This window comes from Myotis daubentonii, chromosome 20 (assembly GCF_963259705.1).
Source record: "Myotis daubentonii chromosome 20, mMyoDau2.1, whole genome shotgun sequence".
NCBI lineage: Eukaryota > Metazoa > Chordata > Mammalia > Chiroptera > Vespertilionidae > Myotis > Myotis daubentonii.
Window position 1 is genome coordinate 7,600,561 of NC_081859.1, and position 21,804 is coordinate 7,622,364.

Here is a 21,804-nt window from a genome sequence, read left to right on the forward strand (position 1 = left end):
TTTAATGTTAGAATCAGCATGTGTAATTAAATACACCATATTAAACATTTCTTATAAGATTCTCTGTTTTAGGAATCCAAAGTCATTTATGTAACATTTACTAGTACATATATGACTGTGATCCCTATATATTCAAATAAAAATCACATCGGATATGATCACTATACAAAATGAATATATATATGGCAGAAATGTTAAAATATCTGCTTCATTTTTAAAGTACACATTTTTAAAATGTGCATCTGAGCAAGTTTTCCCACATAAGCAAGTAAAGCAACATGAAACAGCTACCAGGTTTACAGGGCAATCCCCATCCTAACTGCTTTTTATACGCCCCCCCCCACACACACACACGTTTTCTTATATTTCCACTTTTTGAAGAAATGTTTGTATCTTTTCCTTTAAGTTAGCAGAAACACTAGTTCTTGTAGAAGAAGGAAGAAAAGCAAGTGAAGCTATAAAAGGAAACCCACTTATGGAGAATATTAACTCATCCATAGATGTTTAACGAAGCAGAATCCTGAATACTTCGAATATTTTAAGCCAAGTTTTATCCTACTGAATTAAATACATAACTTCCTTTCATATGGTACATGCATTTGAGTAGTAGATGTTTTTCAAACAACTACTTCAAAAATATTATTTAAATATAAATGTTTTACATCATGTCTTTTCTTCATAGATTAATGAAATGCAACATTGCACCTAGTTGAAAATTTAGGATACCTGGCTTTACAGAACTCATATTAATTAGGAAACTCACATTCTAATTATTTACTATTAAAATAATTACAGACCTTTTGTAGACTGGTAGGATTTAGCTGAGTTTTATCTATTATTTTCACAGCAACCTAAAAAAGAGAATCATTAAACTGTATTTGAGAATACATATTTTCATGAATAAAATCTTAGAAAGAAAACATCTGTTCTTTCATTTCTAACTAGAAATAATTTAGTGTTCACATAATTGGATGGCTAAGTTTTGATAATTTGGCAGCCTTAGAATATATACCATTGACCCACATCTTTAACCCATTTGATTCTGAGTCAATGAAATTACACTTGCGTTATTACTTCCAAGTTTCCTCTTTAAAAATAAAAATCATCTCCATCTTAATCTTTTACTCATGATCTTGGTAAGTTACAAATATCAGAGGGGAGGAGCTTATAAACTTCCAGTAACGTTAAGTACTATGTGAATAAAATGACGAGGTGGGTATAGAAAATGGCCGCCCAAGCTTAGTTATAGCAGACCAGCAAAGTGGATCTGAATGTCCTCTAAGTCTCTGCCTAATACAGAATGTACTTGAACAGCTCATGGGTCAGAATGGACAGGGAGGAATAAATTCAACTGGAAGTGACAATAATATTAGGCATAGAGCAAAACCAAAACTTATCAAAAACATTTTATGACTGAGATTCCTCACAATGTCCTAATTGGATCCAGTAAATATTATGTTATGTGGAATGTTAGATGTTTAACTATTTTCAATCTTGAACACAGAAATTACTAAAGACATTAATATTAACAATAATTATTAAATATATACATTTTTGCTATATAAATACACATAATTTAAAGCACATGGGATTTTAGAAAGCCAATTTTCTTATAAAACATCTGTATAACAACACTTGTTTAATGTGGTCTCTAAGTAGATAAAAATGGGTGAGTTGCTTTCTACACATTTATACCTAATCTATAATAATAAAAGCATAATATTCTAATTAGACCGGACGTCCTTCCAGATGTCTTTCCTTCCGGACAAAGCCACGGCAGGCAGAGGCCGAGGCAGAGATGGCCACCACGGTGGCAGGGGCCAAAGCCTTGAATGAATTTTGTGCATCAGTCCTCTAGAGTTTAATAAAAGACTTTGTCCTAGCCTTGTTCCTAAGGTTGAGTAGCAATCTGAAGTATTTACAGAAACCACTAATGAAAGACAGAAGTCTGAGAAAAGTTCATTTGCATCAGACTCCATCTCTGAGATGCTAAAATGTAGGAATGATTCTTTTCTAAACATTAAAGGTCAACTTTTCATGCAATGATACAGCTCTACTCGGCACATTCCATTCACACATATCCCATATCACAACTGTCATGAATTCCCAGCATCAGCTTCGGGAACGCTTTTCAACAAGACTTTGGAGAGGTAGATGTTCTAATCCAAGTAAATATTAAAAGGCATCTTGAAAACTTACCTCTCTCCCAGTTAGAACATGCCTTGCCAATTTCACTTTGGCAAAGTTCCCCTTCCCTATTGTTTTTTGTAAACGGTAATTCCCAATGTGAGGCTGTTCGTCTGCTGCGGACGTAATGGAGTTTCTACACCGAGGGATGTTCTGTCTGCTACTCGATTTGGTCGGCTGGATGTGCGGTTCGGTATATCCATCCACAGACGTATGCTAAGAAAAAGGTTGCGAGATGTCAATGCTAATTCAATTACCAAAGGGCAGTTTAAAACACTGGGAATAATTTTCATTAATGACTCATCTTCAATGAAAACACATCGCACTACACAATTTTAAAGTTTGGGTTCTATTTATAATTTCTTTTTTTATATATAATTTATTTTTATGTAGTAATAACATTTTCATATTTTCTTTTATGCCTTTTGATTTTGATAAGCTAACCTATTTTCCAAAAAGTATTACAAAGAGTATTACATATGTCTCCTTTTTTTTCCCCCGCCCTTGACAATCCCCTGGCCTCCCCTACCCCCCAGTGTCTTATGTCCATTGGTTATGCTTATATGCATGCATACAAGTCCTTTGGTTGATCTCTTACCCACCCCCCTCCTGCCCTCCCACCCTCCCCGGCCTTCCTGCTGTAGTTTGACAGTCTGTTCGAGGCAGCTCTGCCTCTGTATCTATTTTTGTTCATAAGTTTATAATGGTCTTTATTATCCAGAAATGAATGACATCATGTGGTATTTTTCCTTCATTGACTGGCTTATTTCACTTAGCATAATGCTCTCCAGTTCCATCCATGCTGTTGCAAATGGTAAGAGTTCCTTCCTTTTTATAGCAGCATAGTATTCCATCGTGTAGATGTACCACAGTTTTCTAATCCATTCATCTACAGATGGGCACTTAGGCTGTTTCCAGATCTTAGCTATGGTGAATTGTGCTGCTATGAATATAGGGGTGCATATATCCTTTCTGATTGGTGTTTCTGGTTTCCTGGGATATTGCGCTTGAGCTCCTTCTGCCAGAGGGAATATAACTATTTAAAATGAAATGTTCTGCTCAGCTTCAGGCATATGCTTATGATTTAAAAATACAAATGGTTAGGTAGATGGGAGCCCCACGGCCATTACTCCTCTAAGAGCGTTATTTGTTTAGTTGAAATGACATCATAGTCTAGAACTGCTTTATTAAAAAGCCTTTCATGCCAAGACAAACAACCTCATGAGCATGGTTCTATTTCTCGAAACTTGTTCATGTTCACACTTTCATTTGCTGGGTGTAGAGCTCAGCCAACTGACCAATCAGCTCCGAACTTCTGGTCTACCTCTAATCCATTCTTGCCCGATCAGCTCACCATGCCCAAGCAGGAACCACCGAAAGCCCTGCTTGCCTCCAGAACTTAGTAGCCCCACTTCATTCATCCTCAGTGCTGTTCTTGAAGCAAAGATGTCACCTTGTCTCACACTAGCCTACAACTGCAATGAAGAGCAGGCCTTGTTCACCTGCAAGTTCTGCACGTGAGGGTCCGGGTAGAGCTGCCTAACAAACGCTTTCTCACCAGCTCCGATTGTTCCTGCCCTTGTCTGGTTTTGTCTACATCCCTACACATACAAAATTCCTAGCTGTCTTTGTGAAAACATTGAATCACAAATAAACGCAACATCTTTTACCCATTAGCTTCTTAAAAATAGCTGAAGACGAGCAGGACAAATTAGCAAAAGAAGGGGATATCTTTTATTTGTAAAGTAAGTCAGACTTCTGTTGTCCTACTACCTACGTGATGAAAACTTGTCTAAAAATTTTTGATCAGAAATGTCTTAAAGGCAACCTTAAAGATGACTCCATTTGCCAGTCTCATGCAAAGCCTGACTCAAGGTTAGTCATTTTTATCTGTTACTACTTTCTGATTTTTAAAACACTCGGCTCAAAATTAAATAAGGTATACACACAAAACAATTTATCATCTCAATTTGAAAAACACAGAGTAGCACTGAGTGATAAGCCATAAAACAGAAACAAGAAGAGAATATCCTATCAACACTCATTCAACATTATGATTGTGCAAGATAGACCAGCCATGCTTTTTACGATTTAGATATATATCATCTTTTCACCACTGGCATAACTGTAAGCCTAGAAAATGCAAGTAAATCAATATAATCTCTTGGAAGCACTACTTGACTTTAACAGAGTTACAAGAGAGAGAAAACATCCTTAATAATCAATTACATTTGGAAAGAATCCTTTGGTGAACTCTTAATTCAGCTTAGACATTACAGCCCAGGAAAAGCCATCCATCATATCAGAGCTTCTGTTCCTCTCTCAACTCAGCTGGGTTCAGTGCCCATTTCTGGTCTTTCTATAGTTATTTCTAGCAATTCATAGCCCCCGATTATTAAATTAATTTTTATTAAAATGACATATGCACATGGTCAAACATGTCCAGTAACTCTCAGAGGCTACTATCAAAAACTACCAGTCTCCTGGACCACCCTTCCAGACCTCACACCTGCTCCCCAGAACCTTTCCCTTTAGCCTTCTCTTCTCATATTTGATAATTCTTGGTTCATCGGCTTGGACAGCCTCTCAATTTCCTATTATGGCTAATTACTATCTTTTAGCCCCCAGCCCCGCTTCTCCTCTTCCTAATGTAATATAAGCAAAATTTCAGTTAAAAACTATTGTGTTTATATAATTATGATTTACAAATACTAACTCACTGAAAGCCAAGTAGTATAGTATGATGCGTCTATTAAACTTTCTGTTTGTCAGCTTCATTGTGGTATAAATAACACACAATGAAATTCACCAAATTTCTGTATAAAAGATGAGCTGTGACAAATGTATAAAGTCTTGAAACATGACTACAATGTAAATATGTAAAACATTTCATCATGTCAAAAAGCTCCCTGTGCCCCATTGCTGTCAATGACCCCTCTCTGATACCACACTTTTGATTTTCTACAACATTAGGTAAAGAGATCACATCACAAAGAGTTGACCCTGTTACGTTCACTGTAATTCCTGGCATGCTTACTTATGTCTGCATATTGTTTTGTGTTTTCTCTTTTCCTTAGTTTTTCTATATTCATTGGATTTCCTTTTTTCCATTTTTCTCCTCTACTGTATTGGGAGTTCTACCTCCAGTGTCATTTCCTCTATTGGTATTTATTTTAAATTTTAAGGGTAAAAGTCAAGGTGAGGTGGGTTGGGAAATGTGGGAAATGACAGAGGCAGTGAGAAGTGTGACTGCAACGAAGAGGCACCAGCTGGGGGCGGTTACTGTCTAGCTGCTTGTTTTGAGATGGGAGAGACTAGAGCACGCTGAAATCCCAAGGGACGGATCCAGTGGAGAGAGAAGCCGCTGAGACAAGAGAGGGAAAAGATAAGTCAAGTTCCTGGGAAGGTGAAAGTGAGAAGAGGCAGAGCACAGATGGAGCGATGGCCCTTCTGCAGGAAGAAAGACATCTCTTCTCCCGTAACAAGCAGAAAGGAAGAGAAATCAGGTCTAGATGCAGAAAAGTACGAACACTTGATAGTAGGAAGTTGAGGGAGTTCCGATCTGATGGCTCTTCACTTTCTCTGTGTGGTTGGAGGTAAGGTCACCTCCTAAGAGTGAAGGGAGGCTACAGGTTTGCAGAGAGTAGAAGAGATTTGAAAGAATTTCTGCAGAGGAAAAGCGCATTAATCAGAGAAGCCTAGCAAGGCTGCTGGCAGTACTGACGGTCTAGTTGACATTGATGACCCCAAATTTATTGTGGCACTCATCTGTCCAGTTGTACCATTTTCTTCAGCAACACTCAAAAGCCCACAGCAAGGGCGAAGGAAGCAGATATATGAGTTCATCCTGATCTGGGGTATGCCAAACAGGTACCAACAAAGAGAATGGGGCAAGATGAGTTGGGTTATTGGAGAGTTATTGAAATGATGGGCTATAAAATGTGAACTGGATAGTGGAGGAAATGAAGACAAAAAAGTGTTGATGGAGAGAGACAAGTAGAGGCCAATATGCTGGAGGGCCTATAGGTTTAAAGGTTCACAGTCACAGAAGAGTCACTGCAATGAAATCAGAGAATGATCACAGCAAGACAAGCTAAGAGAGCACGGTCCCTGGCCCAATACCTGTAGTCAGAGATATGGGTGATTGGATTAATGATTCCTGATGCTACCAGCATAGGCTGCTCTGTTACTACCACCAAGAATTGTTCTGCATTTTAATCAGATTTTTAAAAACATGCCTATTCTATTTTTTTAAAATGTTTTGAAGAATACCATTAAACCACATAGCCACATGATTAGAAATTATTTTAATTATAATTTTCACTGGTTACATTACTCACCATAGTTTCCTACATCCCTGCATTTCCCTCTTTTAGATTCACTTTTTCTAGTTTGAGAAATTTTTTCAGGTAGGTGTGTGGTAGAGGTGATATACTTTCTAAAGCATTACAACTAATTTTTTCTTTAACTTCACTTATAAACAATAATTCACTTGGATCCAGAACAAGGACAAAGGAGCATTTTCCCACTTATTTCTGGATTTGTTCCAGATGGTTGAATTTTTTAGAATCATGACGTAGTGAAAACCAGAACATCACCACAATTAAACTGTGACTCATGCATGACAAAACAGTAAGAGAGGAAATTTTGTAGAATTTCCAGGTGGCAAAATTTTTACAGAAGTTTATGTAAGGAACAGACGGTCAATATCCATGTTGTTAGTATCTCATATCAATGGGGAAATAATAAATTATTCAACAAATGGTTTTGTAACGACTAGAAAAAGATTGAGTTGGATCTCTAGATTGCTGTATTACTCCTTACATCAAAATTAATTCTCAAATAGTTAAGGATATTAATGTAAAAAAATGCCAACACTAAGAAGCCATAAAAGCAAGCACTAGAAAAATAAATGACAGGGTAGCAGCTATTTTTATAGTCTCAGCATGGGAAATACTGACAACTTCAACAAGTCAAGACTATGACCAGTTCACCCGAGCAAGTGCTAAAGTAAAGATCTGTGGTTATTCTTATCGGGATATCGGTGGCTCCCACAGGGACCTCACTACTGTGGCATCATCTGAAATCAGGTGTCAGCTGACTAGAGACATCACAGGCTCCAAGTGACGGTCACTGCTGAGAAAACTGGTCATCCATGCGACAGTGAGAATGGAATGGAAAAATTTCTGATGGATGCAATTTAAATGTACTAAATTTCCCCTTAAATTATATTCATTTTTCATACCTATCACTCCATTCTGAATGCAAGAGCCGGTGCAAACAATGCCTCACTGGGATAGGAAAGCAGAAAGTACACTTGGGTTTTTACATCCTTTTGCATAAAAATAAGTAGCTTTGTACTGTCCTAAATTATAAACAGAATTCGCCTCTCTCAAAAATAAAATAAAATAAAATAAAAATGAGAAAAAGGAAACAATCTCATCTTCTAAAGAAGAGAATGAAAATGAAATTATGTTGGACAATTTTCTCTTTGGAATTTGAATAAACTCTCTGGTGAAAAAAATATTATTTCAGGAGTAAGATGAAACCAACACACTTCAACATGACATTGTTTAGTTTAACAAATAATCGAGAACCGACAACTGCTGAGGAATAAGCATGGTTGCAAGAAATGACCCAAACTATTAGAGGTTAGCGAGAAAAACGAATATAAACAGTTTTGACACGAAATGTAATTGATGACAGGTGTACACAGGTGCTGTGTTTCTGTCATCTGGACCTGTTTCCCAACATTAGACACTTATTCCCAGGCCCCCTGAGTTGTAATTCTGTAGATCTTTTACCCACCTTGGACCATATGGGACCTCTCTGGGTAACATTTAAAGGAAACAAATTGCATATACATCTGGTCTTTATGTTTCTGGCAATGATCCCTATAATTAAATAATCAACTGTCTGTCTCCAGGGGGTAGAAAAAGTGCTGATTTGCTTGTTTCACACTCAGCAAAACACCTTACCTTCTTCAAGATAGACGCCTGGCCTGCCACAGGCTCTCATGTGTGGAATGAATGAGTAAATGTTATACCGACCAATGATGAATGGACACCCTTGATTCAGTCCGTCTCTGATACTCATCAGATAAGACACAGCCTTGAGTTAAATATAGTCTCACTCCAAGCCACAAAAAGTTGTTACAAACCGAACAATCATAAAACAGAGAAACTCTAAAGTATTTGTATTAAATGAAAGTCATAGAGAACAGAGGGAAATTAAATCCACAGGCTATTTAAAAGCCATTTAATGCAATGGTTTCTACTTTGTCCTTCCCCAAACTAATGTTTTTAATAAATAAGCATGTGATGCATTTTAACTTGGCAACCTTTCTTTTCTCTACTTCTGTCCTCCTAATAGAAGTGCTGACTTACAATGAAATGGCCAAAGGGAAGACAGCACACTGAAGGAGTGCATTCGGTATAAACAAGGTTATCTATGTTTTAACGCCAAAAAAAATAAAATTACAAAAAATGGCTTCAAATAAAACATTTCCATTGAAAATATGATTACTCATTCCCACGGACGTTAGCCTCATGATTAACGTCCAGAGAAATAGGTCTGGAGTCAGCCTGCCTGGCTTAAATCCTGGCATCGCAACTAATTAGACGGGTGACCTTGGGCGGGTTATTGAACTTGGTATTCCTGGGTTACCACTGTTGTTGATAACTGTATCACCAAAAGGCAAGCCTCGCTGCTGCCCAGGTTCTCAAGGCAGGTGTTTCTGAAATATTCCCAAATAAATGGAAGGGTAACGGGTCCTCAGAAACAGGAAAATATATTTGGGGGTGTGTGTGCATGTATGTACATATGTTAGGGTAAGACTGTCAAATGTTCTCCTCTTCAAAGGCCCTCTTTTTATTTGGAGACCATGTCCTACTTGTTTGGGGTTAAGCTGCCCTTCTTTTAAGTAATTACGTTGCTAGCTTATGGTGAGTTTTTCCCCACTTACTTGGCAAAAAGTTGACAATCTCATCCCATTTTTGAAAGGTTTTTAGTTTTATTTGTTTATTTATTCATTTACTTTTTTTTTTTTAAACGAATTTTACCCATGAAACTCTGAAATCCAGAACATCTAGAAGCAAACAGAACACAATTACAAGCTGCCTGGCCAAACCCCAAACGCAGAATACTTGATCTTTCATTCATTAACATACTGTCTCTTCATTCGCCTATGCCCACTTCTCATTAACCATTGTCCGGATTAATCCAGTGGGTCTTAATTATAACTGAGACAATATTAACAACATTTTCCTAACCATGTGCTTGGGAATGACCATGTGCTATGGACCTTTCCAGAAAATGCTTTGTCTTGTCATGCAAGGATGCAAACAACCTATGATCATACTGTGCTCTTGACTTTGTTCTTTGTGACTTTTTTTACTTTCACATATTTTCTCTAAGTAAGTTTTGTCACAGAGTAGCTGAAATCATTTAGAGCATTTATTTCATGCAATTAACTCATGTCCCAAATATCTTGCAATAGAACAGTGAAAGCCTCCTATCACCTCAAAACCTCCTATCCACTGACCCTTCCCCATTCTCACTATCATTCATTCCTGTCATGTTATCGCTTATCTCCTTACTCAGGTGATATGCCATGATCCTTTACTATCACCACTCCCATGCAAACATCCTTCACTCTCACTTTCATATTTGTTTGGCAAACCCTCACCATTGTGAAACTCAATCACGCTCCTCCTCCACTGGAGTTAGGTTTTATTAGTTTTTATATGAGCTGAGAAACCCTTTCTTTTAAAGAAGGGTTTAATCTTCTTATATTTATTTCATGATTATTTTACCTAATTTTTTTCCCTTTCCTTCTCCTCTACTGGATTTGGTTTACTTTAATTTTCCTCCCCACTCCACGCTGATATACATTCTGTTTCTTTTGGTTAAATTCTGAACAGCATACTATGACTTAAATTTAAAAATAATCCATTTTCCATCCTCCTCTCCATAACCCAAGACCTCAGTTTTGGCTCCAATGTTTCTTCTGCCATTTTCCATGTTATTCTTAACCAGCATTTGTATTTACTTTCCCCCCAACATCCTAAAAATAAGCAACTGCTCTTTTTTTGTTACTTTTACAGTCAGTGTTTATTTTATCAACTGAAATTTCTTTGCTTGTAACGTCTTCCATCCAACTACTTTCTTCTAGATTCTATGTCTTTCTTCATAAACTGCATTTGGTAGTTCAAGAAGTAAGAAAATGTAGGCAGAAAAAGCTCAATCTTCATTGATCTGAAAATACCTTTTTTTGTCCTTTACTCTTAAAGGATTGCTTAATTTAGAAGAGAATTTGAGGTTGACAGTTATATACTCTCACAGTCTGTAAGGTATTATTATCCCAGTGGTTAATATATTTATTGCTGAGGAGAACTCTACTGCTCACCAAACTGTTGATACTTTGGAAATCATGTTTCTGTCCCTCTTTCTTCAGTGCCATCCCAGAATGGAACCGTCGTGTTCCGCAAAATATGTTGGTCCCACCCAAAAGTGCACGTGGTAGGACTAGAGCCCCACTCTGGGTGGCACTGAAGGAAGAGTGACAGAGAGAACATTTCCCAGTGGGTGGAACTTTCAGCAGTGCACCTGGCTGTTTACTTTGCCTGGAAAGAGAAAGAGTGTGAAGAATGGAGCTATAGAGATTCAGACTGGTGCTCGTGGCTTGGCGGAATGATCAAGGAGTTAGAAGGAACGTGATTTGGGAATGAATGCCATGCAAGAAATATGTGAGCAGATCTCCCTGAATGAACACAGCACATGGTGATTATGTCCCGTGCAAACGCTCGCCACCGAGACCTCATGCTGTAGATGCTGGTCAGCCTCCTTCTCCAGCCACCCGTCTTCCCGGCAGCATGGACCAGGGCTAAGCTGCCACATGCACAGAATAATACTGAGCTCCCCAAATGACACCACAATTCCCAGGAGGTGGTGCGTGGGGGGGGGGGGGCGCGGAGGTCGGTCAGTTACCTGGTGGCTGGTTGATCATACTGGACTACCTTCATTCTAGGAGGGGCAGGGTCTGAACTCACTGGAATACACACTTGCTGGATTTGCCTTCCCTATCCATAAAACTTATGCCGAAACCTCCATGGGGAGACCTACAGAATACATTTTTCACCATCATGGCATTCTGCACAGCACTGCTTCTAAGAAAGGAACAGACTTTAAAGCAAATGAAGCTGGCAATGGCTCGTGCTTGAAGAATCCACCGGTCTTCTTCTATTCCCCAATACCCTGGAACAGCTGATTTGATACACCAATGGAATGACTTTTTAAGGATTCTGTTATGACACCAGCTGGTGACAGCACCTTGCAGAGCTGGGTAACGTCTTCCAGGATGCAATATGCCCTCTGAATCAGTGACTAATGTCCCATAGCCAGGACACATAGATCCAGGAATTAAGAGATAGAATAGAAGCAGCTCCTCTCACTGTTAGCCTTCATGATCCGCCAGGGATGTTTTTCTTTCTGGTCTCTGCAACTCTGGGTTCTGCTAGCCCCAGAGTCTCAGCCCCTGAGGGAGGAATGCTTCCACCAGGTGTCATAGCAACGTGCCATGAAATGGCAAACCGACACTGCCTCACAACAATGACTCACTGGGCAAAGAAGGGGGTCATTATACTGGCTAGGTGACTGATCATGACCATCAAGGGGAAACTGGGTTGCTATTACGTAACGGCTTACGGAGAAGTATGTCTAAATGCAGGGATCCTCTGGGAGCACCTCTAAGGACTCCCGTGTCCTGAGGTTAGTCAATGGAAAATTACAACCACCTAGTACAGGCAAGACCTCTGATAGCCCAGACTTTTCATGAATGAAGGTTGGGATCACCTCACCAGGCGAGGAATGATAATCAGCTGGAGAGGAAGAATATTTCCTGATGAGCAACTGAATTTTCTCATCATCTTCGTTTGGATTCCTGGTTTCTTTGGTACCATTACTGAACACCTACTACTGCAAAGTACCTAAATACATACACCTAGTAACTTCAAACTGACCACCTCCCAGCCAGGTTTGTATTAGGGTTATTTTATAGGTAAGGAAAGATGCCTGAAGCTCCGCACCTTATAAATTACTAAAGCCGGGGATAAACTAAGCCCAGGGATGTCTTGTCACACAGTAAGCACTGTACACCACCACTGACATGTATGTCCATTCCCACTGAGAGAGAGCATGGATGTCACCCAGCAACTATCGCCCTTGGCCTCTTATCCTTGTTCCCCAAGTCACCTGCAGATCCCTTGGCCTCCCACTTGGCTTGCTTACACTTGATGCAGCCAACCAGAAAGAACACTTTCCACTGTAGATTTAATACAATTTTTGCATTAAAATTAAATACAATGTTTACAATTAGTTTTGGTATAAAAAGGAATATAAACCTATGACTTAAAACACAGAAACCGATGTAAATACATTTTTTTATTGACTTCAGAGAGAGGAAGGGAAAGGGAGAGAGAGAGAAACATCAATGATGAGAGTTATTGACTGGCTGCCTCCAGCATGCCTCCTACTGGAGATTGAGCCCGCAACCCGGGCATGTGCCCTGATTGGGGATGGAACTATGACCTCCTGTTACATGGATTGACGCTCAACCACTGAACCACACCGGTCAGGCCAGAATTTTTAAAAATTAAAATTGTGTATAATTCAGTGACACAAATGTTGGCATATTTACTTCCTTTATCTAAGTGTAATAATAATAATAGTAATAATAATAGCAGCAGCTACCACTTATAGAGCGTCTACTAGGTGCCAGGCGTTGTTCTATGGGTATCACATGTGTTGAATCTTTTAAACCTCACAAGCACCCTGCAAGGTGAGCACGGCTGTTATTCCTTTTTACAGATAAAGAACCTGAGGCATAAAGAAATTACGTGGCTTCCCAAGGTCAAAGAGCTAATAAATGGCAGAGTTGGGATTTGAACCCAGTCTCACTCCAGAGCATGTGCCTTAACCAAGAAGTTCTACAGACTCTGTATGTGAGTTGGAGTGTACAAAGGGCGATTATTCTCTTCAGGAGGAAGAAAGAGAGTGGCTGAGCCTGGGTTTTATTTTTAGAGGCACTCCTCCCTAAAATACTCTCCTCTACACCCAAAAAAAATCCTCCGGGAGGTCATTCACTACTGCTTGCCAGAGATAGCAACTGAGTCCCCAGGGGATAGGAGAAAACATTGGCTTAAATTATACCTAAAAATATGGTATTAAGTTCTTTTAGAAACTTCCTAGTTCTTTCACTCCCACAAGTACAAAACCCTTACAGCAAACTCATGCCAAAAATTACAATGTATGTTTGTTCTTTAAATCATTAGATTATATTTAATTTAACACTCTTGTAGGCAAAGCTCCATTCCAGGACCTTCAGTTCAGATATAGTGAGCAAATCCAACAAAATCCAGTAATCATTCCCTAATATAAGCTAATAATCATATCAACTTAAATGTCAATACCTGTTCTAAATAAATATTTTGAAGTACAGTAAACTTTTAACTAATGATTTTAACTTGTGAACAGGAATACAGAAGATTGGGGGGGGGGGGAAATCTCTCTTCAAAACACCGAAGAAGTTCATTAAAAAAAACTTGGGGGGAAAGAAAAACCACCAGAATTTAAAAAGCAAATATTGTATCTGCATAGCACCACCTCAGATTCTTAAAATACATCAGCACTGTCCATAGAATGAGTGAATCATAATTGCATATATTTACTCAACACCCATCAGGTATCTCCTATGTGCAAAGCACTGTGCTCAACTTATGAGGGGGGATGTATTCTACTGACATATTCTTGTTGTTTTTAACACAATACAGCAGGCAACTCAGAACACTTTTGCAAGCCAACCCGGCTGGGTAGCACTGAGAGGCGAGTCAGCTGTAAGGGTCTTGGGCTCAGGAGGTGCAACATTATCTGTGGAGCAGGTTTAAGGAAATGACAGTAGAGTTTGAAAGGACTGTCACCAAGTGCACATGCGGTAGAATCAGCAGCGGGATAAATATTCAATTCCAGCAAAGCAGAGATGAGAGAAGACTCCCCTTGGTCCTGGAGAGGAAGGTAGAAGAGAAAAGCAAGCTACCTCCTACTAACCTTCTCCATTTAAGGCTTTCCCCTTCCCTTGGCATGTCCTTCGGGCACTAGTAGTTAAGAATTTACTAGAAAGTCAATCCCCCAGATTTAAACAAGTGGCCACTGTACATGATTTATTTCCCTCTAGTTTTTGGTAGTCCAGCAATCAATAGAAGGAATCTAGAGTGGCCAGAAGGATCAATGGCATGACTTAGCAATGCTATTCGGAGGATAATTTCTATAGAGGAAAATATGCCGGACAGTTTATAGGAAAGTACCAAATTGAGATGCACCAGTAAGTGCTGAGAGGAAGAATGGTTAAATGACCTACCCAAAATAAAGTAGCTAGTTACTCAGCAGCTAAATAATCCCCCCCCCCCACTCCCTTAGGACAACTGGATTCACCACTGATTAAAATCACAGACACACCACACACAAATTACAAAAATAATAAAATAAAATCACAAAGACAGGATGCCATAAAAAAAATAATGAGTTACCAGTCCTAGCATTTGTTAAATCCTTGTCTTAACACCTTTAAATCACCCTATTATTCTGCCCTAGTTTGAAAGACTCTCATTTCTGATCTATGAATACTTTTGTGGTTACTAGGGGTTGCTCTAAATTCACTCCCAATCCTCAGCGAAATGTGTATGGAATTTCATTCCGAAATGTGAATCTTAAGAGGCGTTCAAGAGGTAATTATTCTCTGACACTTGTTAAAATGGTAAGGCAGACTTGACCCAAGATCACGCAACGCGGTATGATGATAGGGGAGAGAGGTCGGTTCTGAATACAGCAATGACAGCTGGGGATTTATAACCAAGGGGCAGAATAAGGGGGTCAGTGGGTGGGAAATGACTAAAAGCAGACATCAAGGGGAGGGGGATTCTGGCTAAACCAGCCCAACAGGATTCTTGCAGAAGGCAAGTCAAGAACTTAGACATCAAAGGCAGGGGCTGAGGGACTTGATTAGATATCCAGGTGGTCAGGTATCAAGGGTGGGTGATTCTCATAAACTAACTTCCGCAGAATTCCTTGCGTGGATTGGGTGCGCAGACCCTGCAGGGACAGGACAGACACTAAGGCCAAGGTCAAAGCCTAGTTCGGAAAACTCAGAGGAGCCAACCTGAAGTTTGGCCAAGGAGAAAGTTTTCATCACCAGCACTGGCACCTGCCCCCTACCTATCCCTTCTCCCAATACCCCCAAATAAACTGTTTATACTGTCATGGACCATGAAAAAGCAGGCCGCTAAATTTAAAAACGTGAGTGTTTCTAAAACATGCAGGCACACAGGATACAAATCTAATCATCTGACCCTCTACTTAAATTGTCCAGCAGCGACCTCCGTGACCTGCAGGGCTCTGCCTACCCTCCTGCCTGGTCCTCTAGCTAATCCCTGTCCACCCCGCATCAGGCTACTGCTCCCCTCCTGTCAGCTTCACGCCGAGGGCCTTTGTGCATCTTGCTCCTTCAACCCAATACTCTCTTCTTCCCACCAACTCAATTTTCCACGGAGCCACTTGGCAAAGGAGGGCTGGTGTTTGGAGCCTCGTTCAAAGGCCATGAACTTGCTTGAGCGGTCCGCCTCCCCCTCCCGCCTTTCTTCTGTGTCCTGCGCACTCAGATGACAAGGAGCTGTAACTTTCTCCCCACCTGTTTGTCTCAGTGTCTACCTCCCTCTTCAGGCCCAAGTCCCTCCAGAGCAGGGCACGTGAAAGCAGCACTGCTGATCCCCAAAAGACAGGTGCTCATGCTTTACAGATTTAAAGTAAACCTGTCACTGTATCCTTTCCAGGAAGTGCCATTCAAACTTTGCACTGTTCCTCAGCTCTGATTGGTTTACAACCTGAACTCAAATGGATACAGTGGTCAAAAGAATATTAAATAATACTTTCTCAGACTAAAAAAGATCAGGCCTATCACCAAAAGCACTATATGGTGACCTCCTTTAATTTGCTGTCATCTACCCCTTCTAATATGTTAACCCTGTAAAGCTGGGAGAAGGTGGGTAACATGAAATTCCTTAGCATCCCCTTCTCCAACTACAGACCCATGAGTGCCACACACATGGACCTATGCTCTCCAAGCCAGACAAATGCCTGTTATCTTCTCCAGCTCTTGTCACCTGCTGGAAGGATTGGTTTATCAGTTCCCCACCCCTTTCTATAATAAACATCAACCATAATTCTTTTTTATTTAATCAAAAGATGAGATTCAGTTACGATGCAATCATCGTCACATAACTCACCATTTTTCAAAGCCTAGGCAGTGGGTGTCAGCGTCAGAATCACCTAGGAAGTTATGAAAATAGAGAGTCCTGGATCCCACCCTAAAGAAACTGAGAAAGAACATGGAGTGGGAGTGAGCAAGGGTTAGGGAATGCGAATTTGAAATGATCTCCCAGCTGGTTCATAAGTTCACTCACTGTTGTTGAGAATAAATGAGCTTGATTTATTAAATTGTTGAGTGTCCCAAAATAGGATATACAGAAGTAATGTTGGAAATAATCCCTGACCTCAAGTACTTTCAATAGAGTTCGAAAGATAAAGTTTACACACATTGAAATTATAGAACAATGCAAACTCTATGGTATACTATACGGTAGAATGGTCTTCAAAATTTAGATCAAGTACCCTGATCTTTTTTTTTTTTTAAATATATTTTATTGATTTTTTTACAGAGAGGAAGGGAGAGAGATAGAGAGTCAGAAACATGGATGAGAGAGAAACATCTATCAGCTGCCTCCTGCACATCCCCCAGTGGGGATGTGCCCGCAACCCAGGTACATGCCCTTGACCGGAATCGAACCTGGGACCTTTCAGTCTGCAGGCCGACGCTCCATCCACTGAGCCAAACTGGTTTCGGCAAGTACCCTGATCTTTAAAATGTTTAAGTATGGACAATTTTAGAAATGCTGACATAAATTACAGGTGTATTACTTTACTAACAAATTATACACATTAAAAAATATATGAAAAAGGTTTTGGAAACATTAAATTTTAATGATACAAACTTTTCATTGATTAGTAAAACATTACCAATTATGCAATATATTTGATTTTTTAAAATCATAGTTTAACAATTTATGATACAGAGATTTGCTTTATATCTGCAAGTTCAGTTGATATTGGTACTTGATTTCTATGACTATCCTGGCTAAAGACAGTACCTCACATAAATACAAGTTTGAATCCTATGATGCATCTATTTCAATCTATCCAATTATTATACATTTTTAATAAAAATGTTAGTAAATACTTTCCTTAGTGACAATTAACTGTTCTTGAAAACTAATCATTTTAATAATCATGACAAATGGCTTCCAAAAAGTACTAAGGTTTTGATGTGGAAAATTTATAAATTGGTTAGAAAATTATCCACATGTTTAAGTGTAACAGGACAATTTCAGAAATAATACGTAGTTTAGGGTAATAAAATTACATAAGTATGGACATTTCTGAACACCATTTTAAAAAGCTTATTCTAGCCTTTCTAGAGTAGACAAAATATTGTGGTTCATTCTAAGATAAGAAATGCTTTTTAAAAAATGCATTGGTGAGCCTGAAGAAAGAGAAACATCCAAGGAAAAAACAAACACACAACAAAACAAACTCCAAGGCCAGTGTCGCCCTGGGGGTAAATACTAAGCCTTGGACCCACTCCACAGTGGGAGAGATGAACCTAAAACTCCCTCATTGAGCCAGGATCCCTCTAGGAGACTGGAGAGTCCCAGGTCAGTAGGGACTCCTTCTCTAGAAGAAGTTATCCTCAATTTAGACTCCCAAGTTGCACGCAGGTAAAAATCAGGCAAATGGGACTTCATCAGCAACAACCAGCAAATACAAAAAGAAACAAGCCACCATAATGAGAATCAGTAGGCACAAACAATAGAGCTAAATCCCCAAGGACTTCAGATAATAAAATTTCCAGACACAGACTGTAAATAACTATACATTAAATGTTTAAGAAAATGCCAGACTGATTTGAGAGAAAAACCCTTAGAACTTTTAGAAATAAAAAACAGAATATAATTTAAAAATTTAACAGATAGGTAAAGAGAAGAATGAAGCATGCTGGCTTTTTAGGGAGCTGCCCAAGGACTGGTTACTGTCCAGCTGTGTTCCGGGTGCTGGTGGGAATCAGCAAAGAAACGATGCCTCAGGGGCCGCTGAGAACAAAAACAGCGGCTCATGGTGCTGCTGCTTCAGAAGAACCACAGTACAGCAGACAGACAGCAGAGGGAGCAAGAGACAGGGGCTCCTAGGAAAATGAATGAACCTGGCAAATCCCTCTAACCAGGAATCCATGCACACAAGTTGAGGAGACATGTCTACAGAAAAGGTTTGAAAGCCCTGAGTATCCCCACCTGCACCGAATGCTGAAGATCTTTCCATGTATCAAGCCAGTCTGAAAAGACTGGTAGAGGTAGCCATTTTTTTAAATGCATGAATACCAACACAACGTTACAAGGATACAAAGAAACAGGGCAAAATGGCCCAATCAAGGGAAGAAATTCTCTATAAGCCAATCCTAAACAAACACAGGTATATGTATTACCTGACAAAGAATTCCCACAAAACTGACATAAAGATGCTCAATTAGCTCATGTAAATAATGCATGAACAAAATGAGAATTTCAACAAAGAAACAGAAAATTTGAAAAAGAATCCAACAGAAATTTGGGAGCTGAAGAATGCAATAACTAAACTGAAAACAACATTAGGAAGGTTCAACCAGAGACTTAACCAAGCCGGAAAAAAGTCAGCAAACTTGAAGACAGGTTGTTTGAAATGATCTAATCAGAGGAGCAAAATGAAAAAAATAATAAAAAGAGTGAAGAAAGTCTAAGGGACTTCTGGGATACCAACCAGGGGACCAATAGACACATAATGGGAGTCCCAGAAGGAGAAGAGAGAAAGGACAAAACGCTTATTTAAAGAAAAAAATGGCTGAAAGTTCTCAAATATGAGAAAAGAAATGTACATCCAGATTCAAGAAATCCAAGAAAACTTAAATAGGATGAGCTCAAAGATGTCCACTTGTCAAAAGTCAAAGACAAAATTTTGAAAGCAACAGGAAAAAGAAACTTGTCACAAATGAAAACACAATATCAAAAAGCTTATGGGATGTAGCAAAAGCAGTACTAAGAGGGAACTTTACAGCACAAATGCCTACATTTTTTTTTAAAAAAAGATCTCAAATAACTAACTCTATCTACAACAAGGAACTAGAAAAGTAAGAAAAACCTAATCCCAAAGCTAGCAAAATGAAGAAAATTACAATAAAGATTATAATAAAAATAAATGATAGAGAATAGAAAAACAATATAAAAAGCCAACAAAGTTAAGATTTGTTTTTTAAAGATCAACAAATAACAAATCTATAGCTAGACTAACTAGAGAGAAGACTCAAATAAAATCAGAAATGAGACATTACAACTGATGCCACAGAAATAACAAGGATCATATGAGACAGCTATGAACAACTATATGCCAACAAACTTAGAAGGAGAAATTCCTATAAACTTACAATCTACCAAGACTGAATCATGAAGAAAGAAAATCTGAAAATATCTGTAACTAATAAGGAGATTGAGTCAGTAATCAAAAACCTTCCAACAAAGAAAAGCCCAGTACCAAACATTTAAAGAATCCTTCTCAAACTCTTCCAAAAATTGAAGACAAGGGTACGCTTCTTAACTCATTGTATGAGGCCAGCATTACTCTTAACACCAAAGGCCAAAAAAGACACTACAAGAAAACTATGAGCCAAAAACCATGATGAATATAGATGTAAAATCTTCAACAAAATATTAGCAAACCAAATTTAACAGCATAATAAATGATCACACACCATGAGCAAGTGGGATTTATCTTGAAGATATAAAGACAGTTCAACATACCATGATCAATGTGATACACATCATATTAGCAGAACAATATAAAATTCACAAAATCATCTCTATTGATGCAGAAAAGGTATTTCACACACACACAAAAATATCAACACCTTTTCATAATAAATATTCTCAACTACCGCCCTAGCCGGTTTGGCTCAGTGGATAGAGTGTTGGCCTGCGGACTGAAGGGTCCCAAGTTCGATTCCTGTCAAGGGCATGTACCTTGGTTGCGGGCACATCCCCAGTAGGGGGTGTGCAGGAGGCAGCTGATCGATGTTTCTCTCTCATTGATGTTTCTAACTCTCTATCCCTCTCTCTTCCTCTCTGTAAAAAATCAATAAAATATATTTTTTAAAAAATTCTCAACTCCCTGAGACTAGAAGAATTATATCAACAATAAAAGCCATACATGAAAAGCCCACAGCTAATATATCAATGGTGAAAAAGTGAAAAGTTTTCCTCTAGGATCAGGAACAAGGCAAGGAGGCCCATTTATATTCAACATAGTAGTGAAAGTCCTAGCTGGAGTAGCTTGGCAAGAAAAAGAAAAAAAGGAAATTAAAAGAACAATCTCATTTACAATAGCATCAAAAAACAATAAAATACAAAGAAATAAACTTTAAGAAGGGGAAAGACTTGTACACTGAAAACTACAAAATGTTCCTAAAAGAAATTAAAAGATACACATAAATGGAAAGACACCCTGCATTCATGGATTGGAAGATTTATTATTGATAAAATGTCTGTTCTACCCAAAGAGATCTACAGAATCAATACAATTTCTATCAAAACCCCAACAGCATTGTTTTATGGAAACGGGAAAAAACAATCCTAAAATTCATGCAGAACCACAAAGACCCTGAATAGTTGAAACCACCTTGAGAAAAAAACAAAAAAGCTGTGGGCCTCACAATTTATGACTTCAAAACATATCGCAAAGCTACAGTAATCTAAATAGTATGGTACTGACATAAAGACAGACACATAGACCAAGGAAACAGAACGAAGAGCCCAGAAATAAACCTATGAACATGTAGTCAAATGATCATTGACAAGAATGCCAAGAATACACAAGGGGGAAAGGATCGCCTTTTCAACAAATGGTGCTGGGAAAACCGAATAGCCACAAATTGGGCCTTGCACTTACACACAAAAACTGATTTCAAATGGATTAAAGACTTAAGTGTAATACCTGCAACTATAAAACTCCGAGAAGAAAACATAGGGGGGAAAGCTTTAGTATGTTGTTCTTGGAAATGATTTCATGGCTAAGACACCGAAAGCACAGGAAACCAAAGCAAAAACAGACAGGTGGCACTACCTCAAACTAAAACGCTTCTGTACAGCAAAGGAAATAATCAATAGAGTGAAAAGACAACCTGTAGAATGGAAGAAAATATTTGCAAACCACTTACATATGAAACAGGGTTAATATTGAAAATATATAAGGAACTCCTATAATTCAATATTTTAAAAAAAAACAGATTTTAAAAAAATGAACGAAGAGCTTGAATAGATGTTTCTCGCAAGAGGATGTAAAAATGGCCTACAGATATATGAAAAGATGTTCAACATCACTATCAGGGAACTGCAAAACAAAACCACAATGAGAGAGCACCTCACACCTGTTAGG

General features: G+C 38.7%; 1 protein-coding gene across 5 annotated transcripts in view; it reads right to left on the reverse strand.

Annotated features, from left to right (window-relative positions):
- The window catches only part of MARK1 (microtubule affinity regulating kinase 1), a 56,683-nt gene that overhangs the window by 29,247 nt on the left and 5,632 nt on the right, over positions 1-21,804 (reverse strand). For all 5 annotated transcript variants that reach the window (XM_059677725.1, XM_059677724.1, XM_059677728.1 and 2 more), the window contains exons 2-3: positions 2,200-2,403; positions 798-851 (exon numbers count right to left, since the gene is read on the reverse strand). In XM_059677725.1, the coding sequence (XP_059533708.1) occupies positions 798-851; positions 2,200-2,403 (258 nt within the window). The remainder of the gene's footprint in view (positions 1-797; positions 852-2,199; positions 2,404-21,804) is intronic.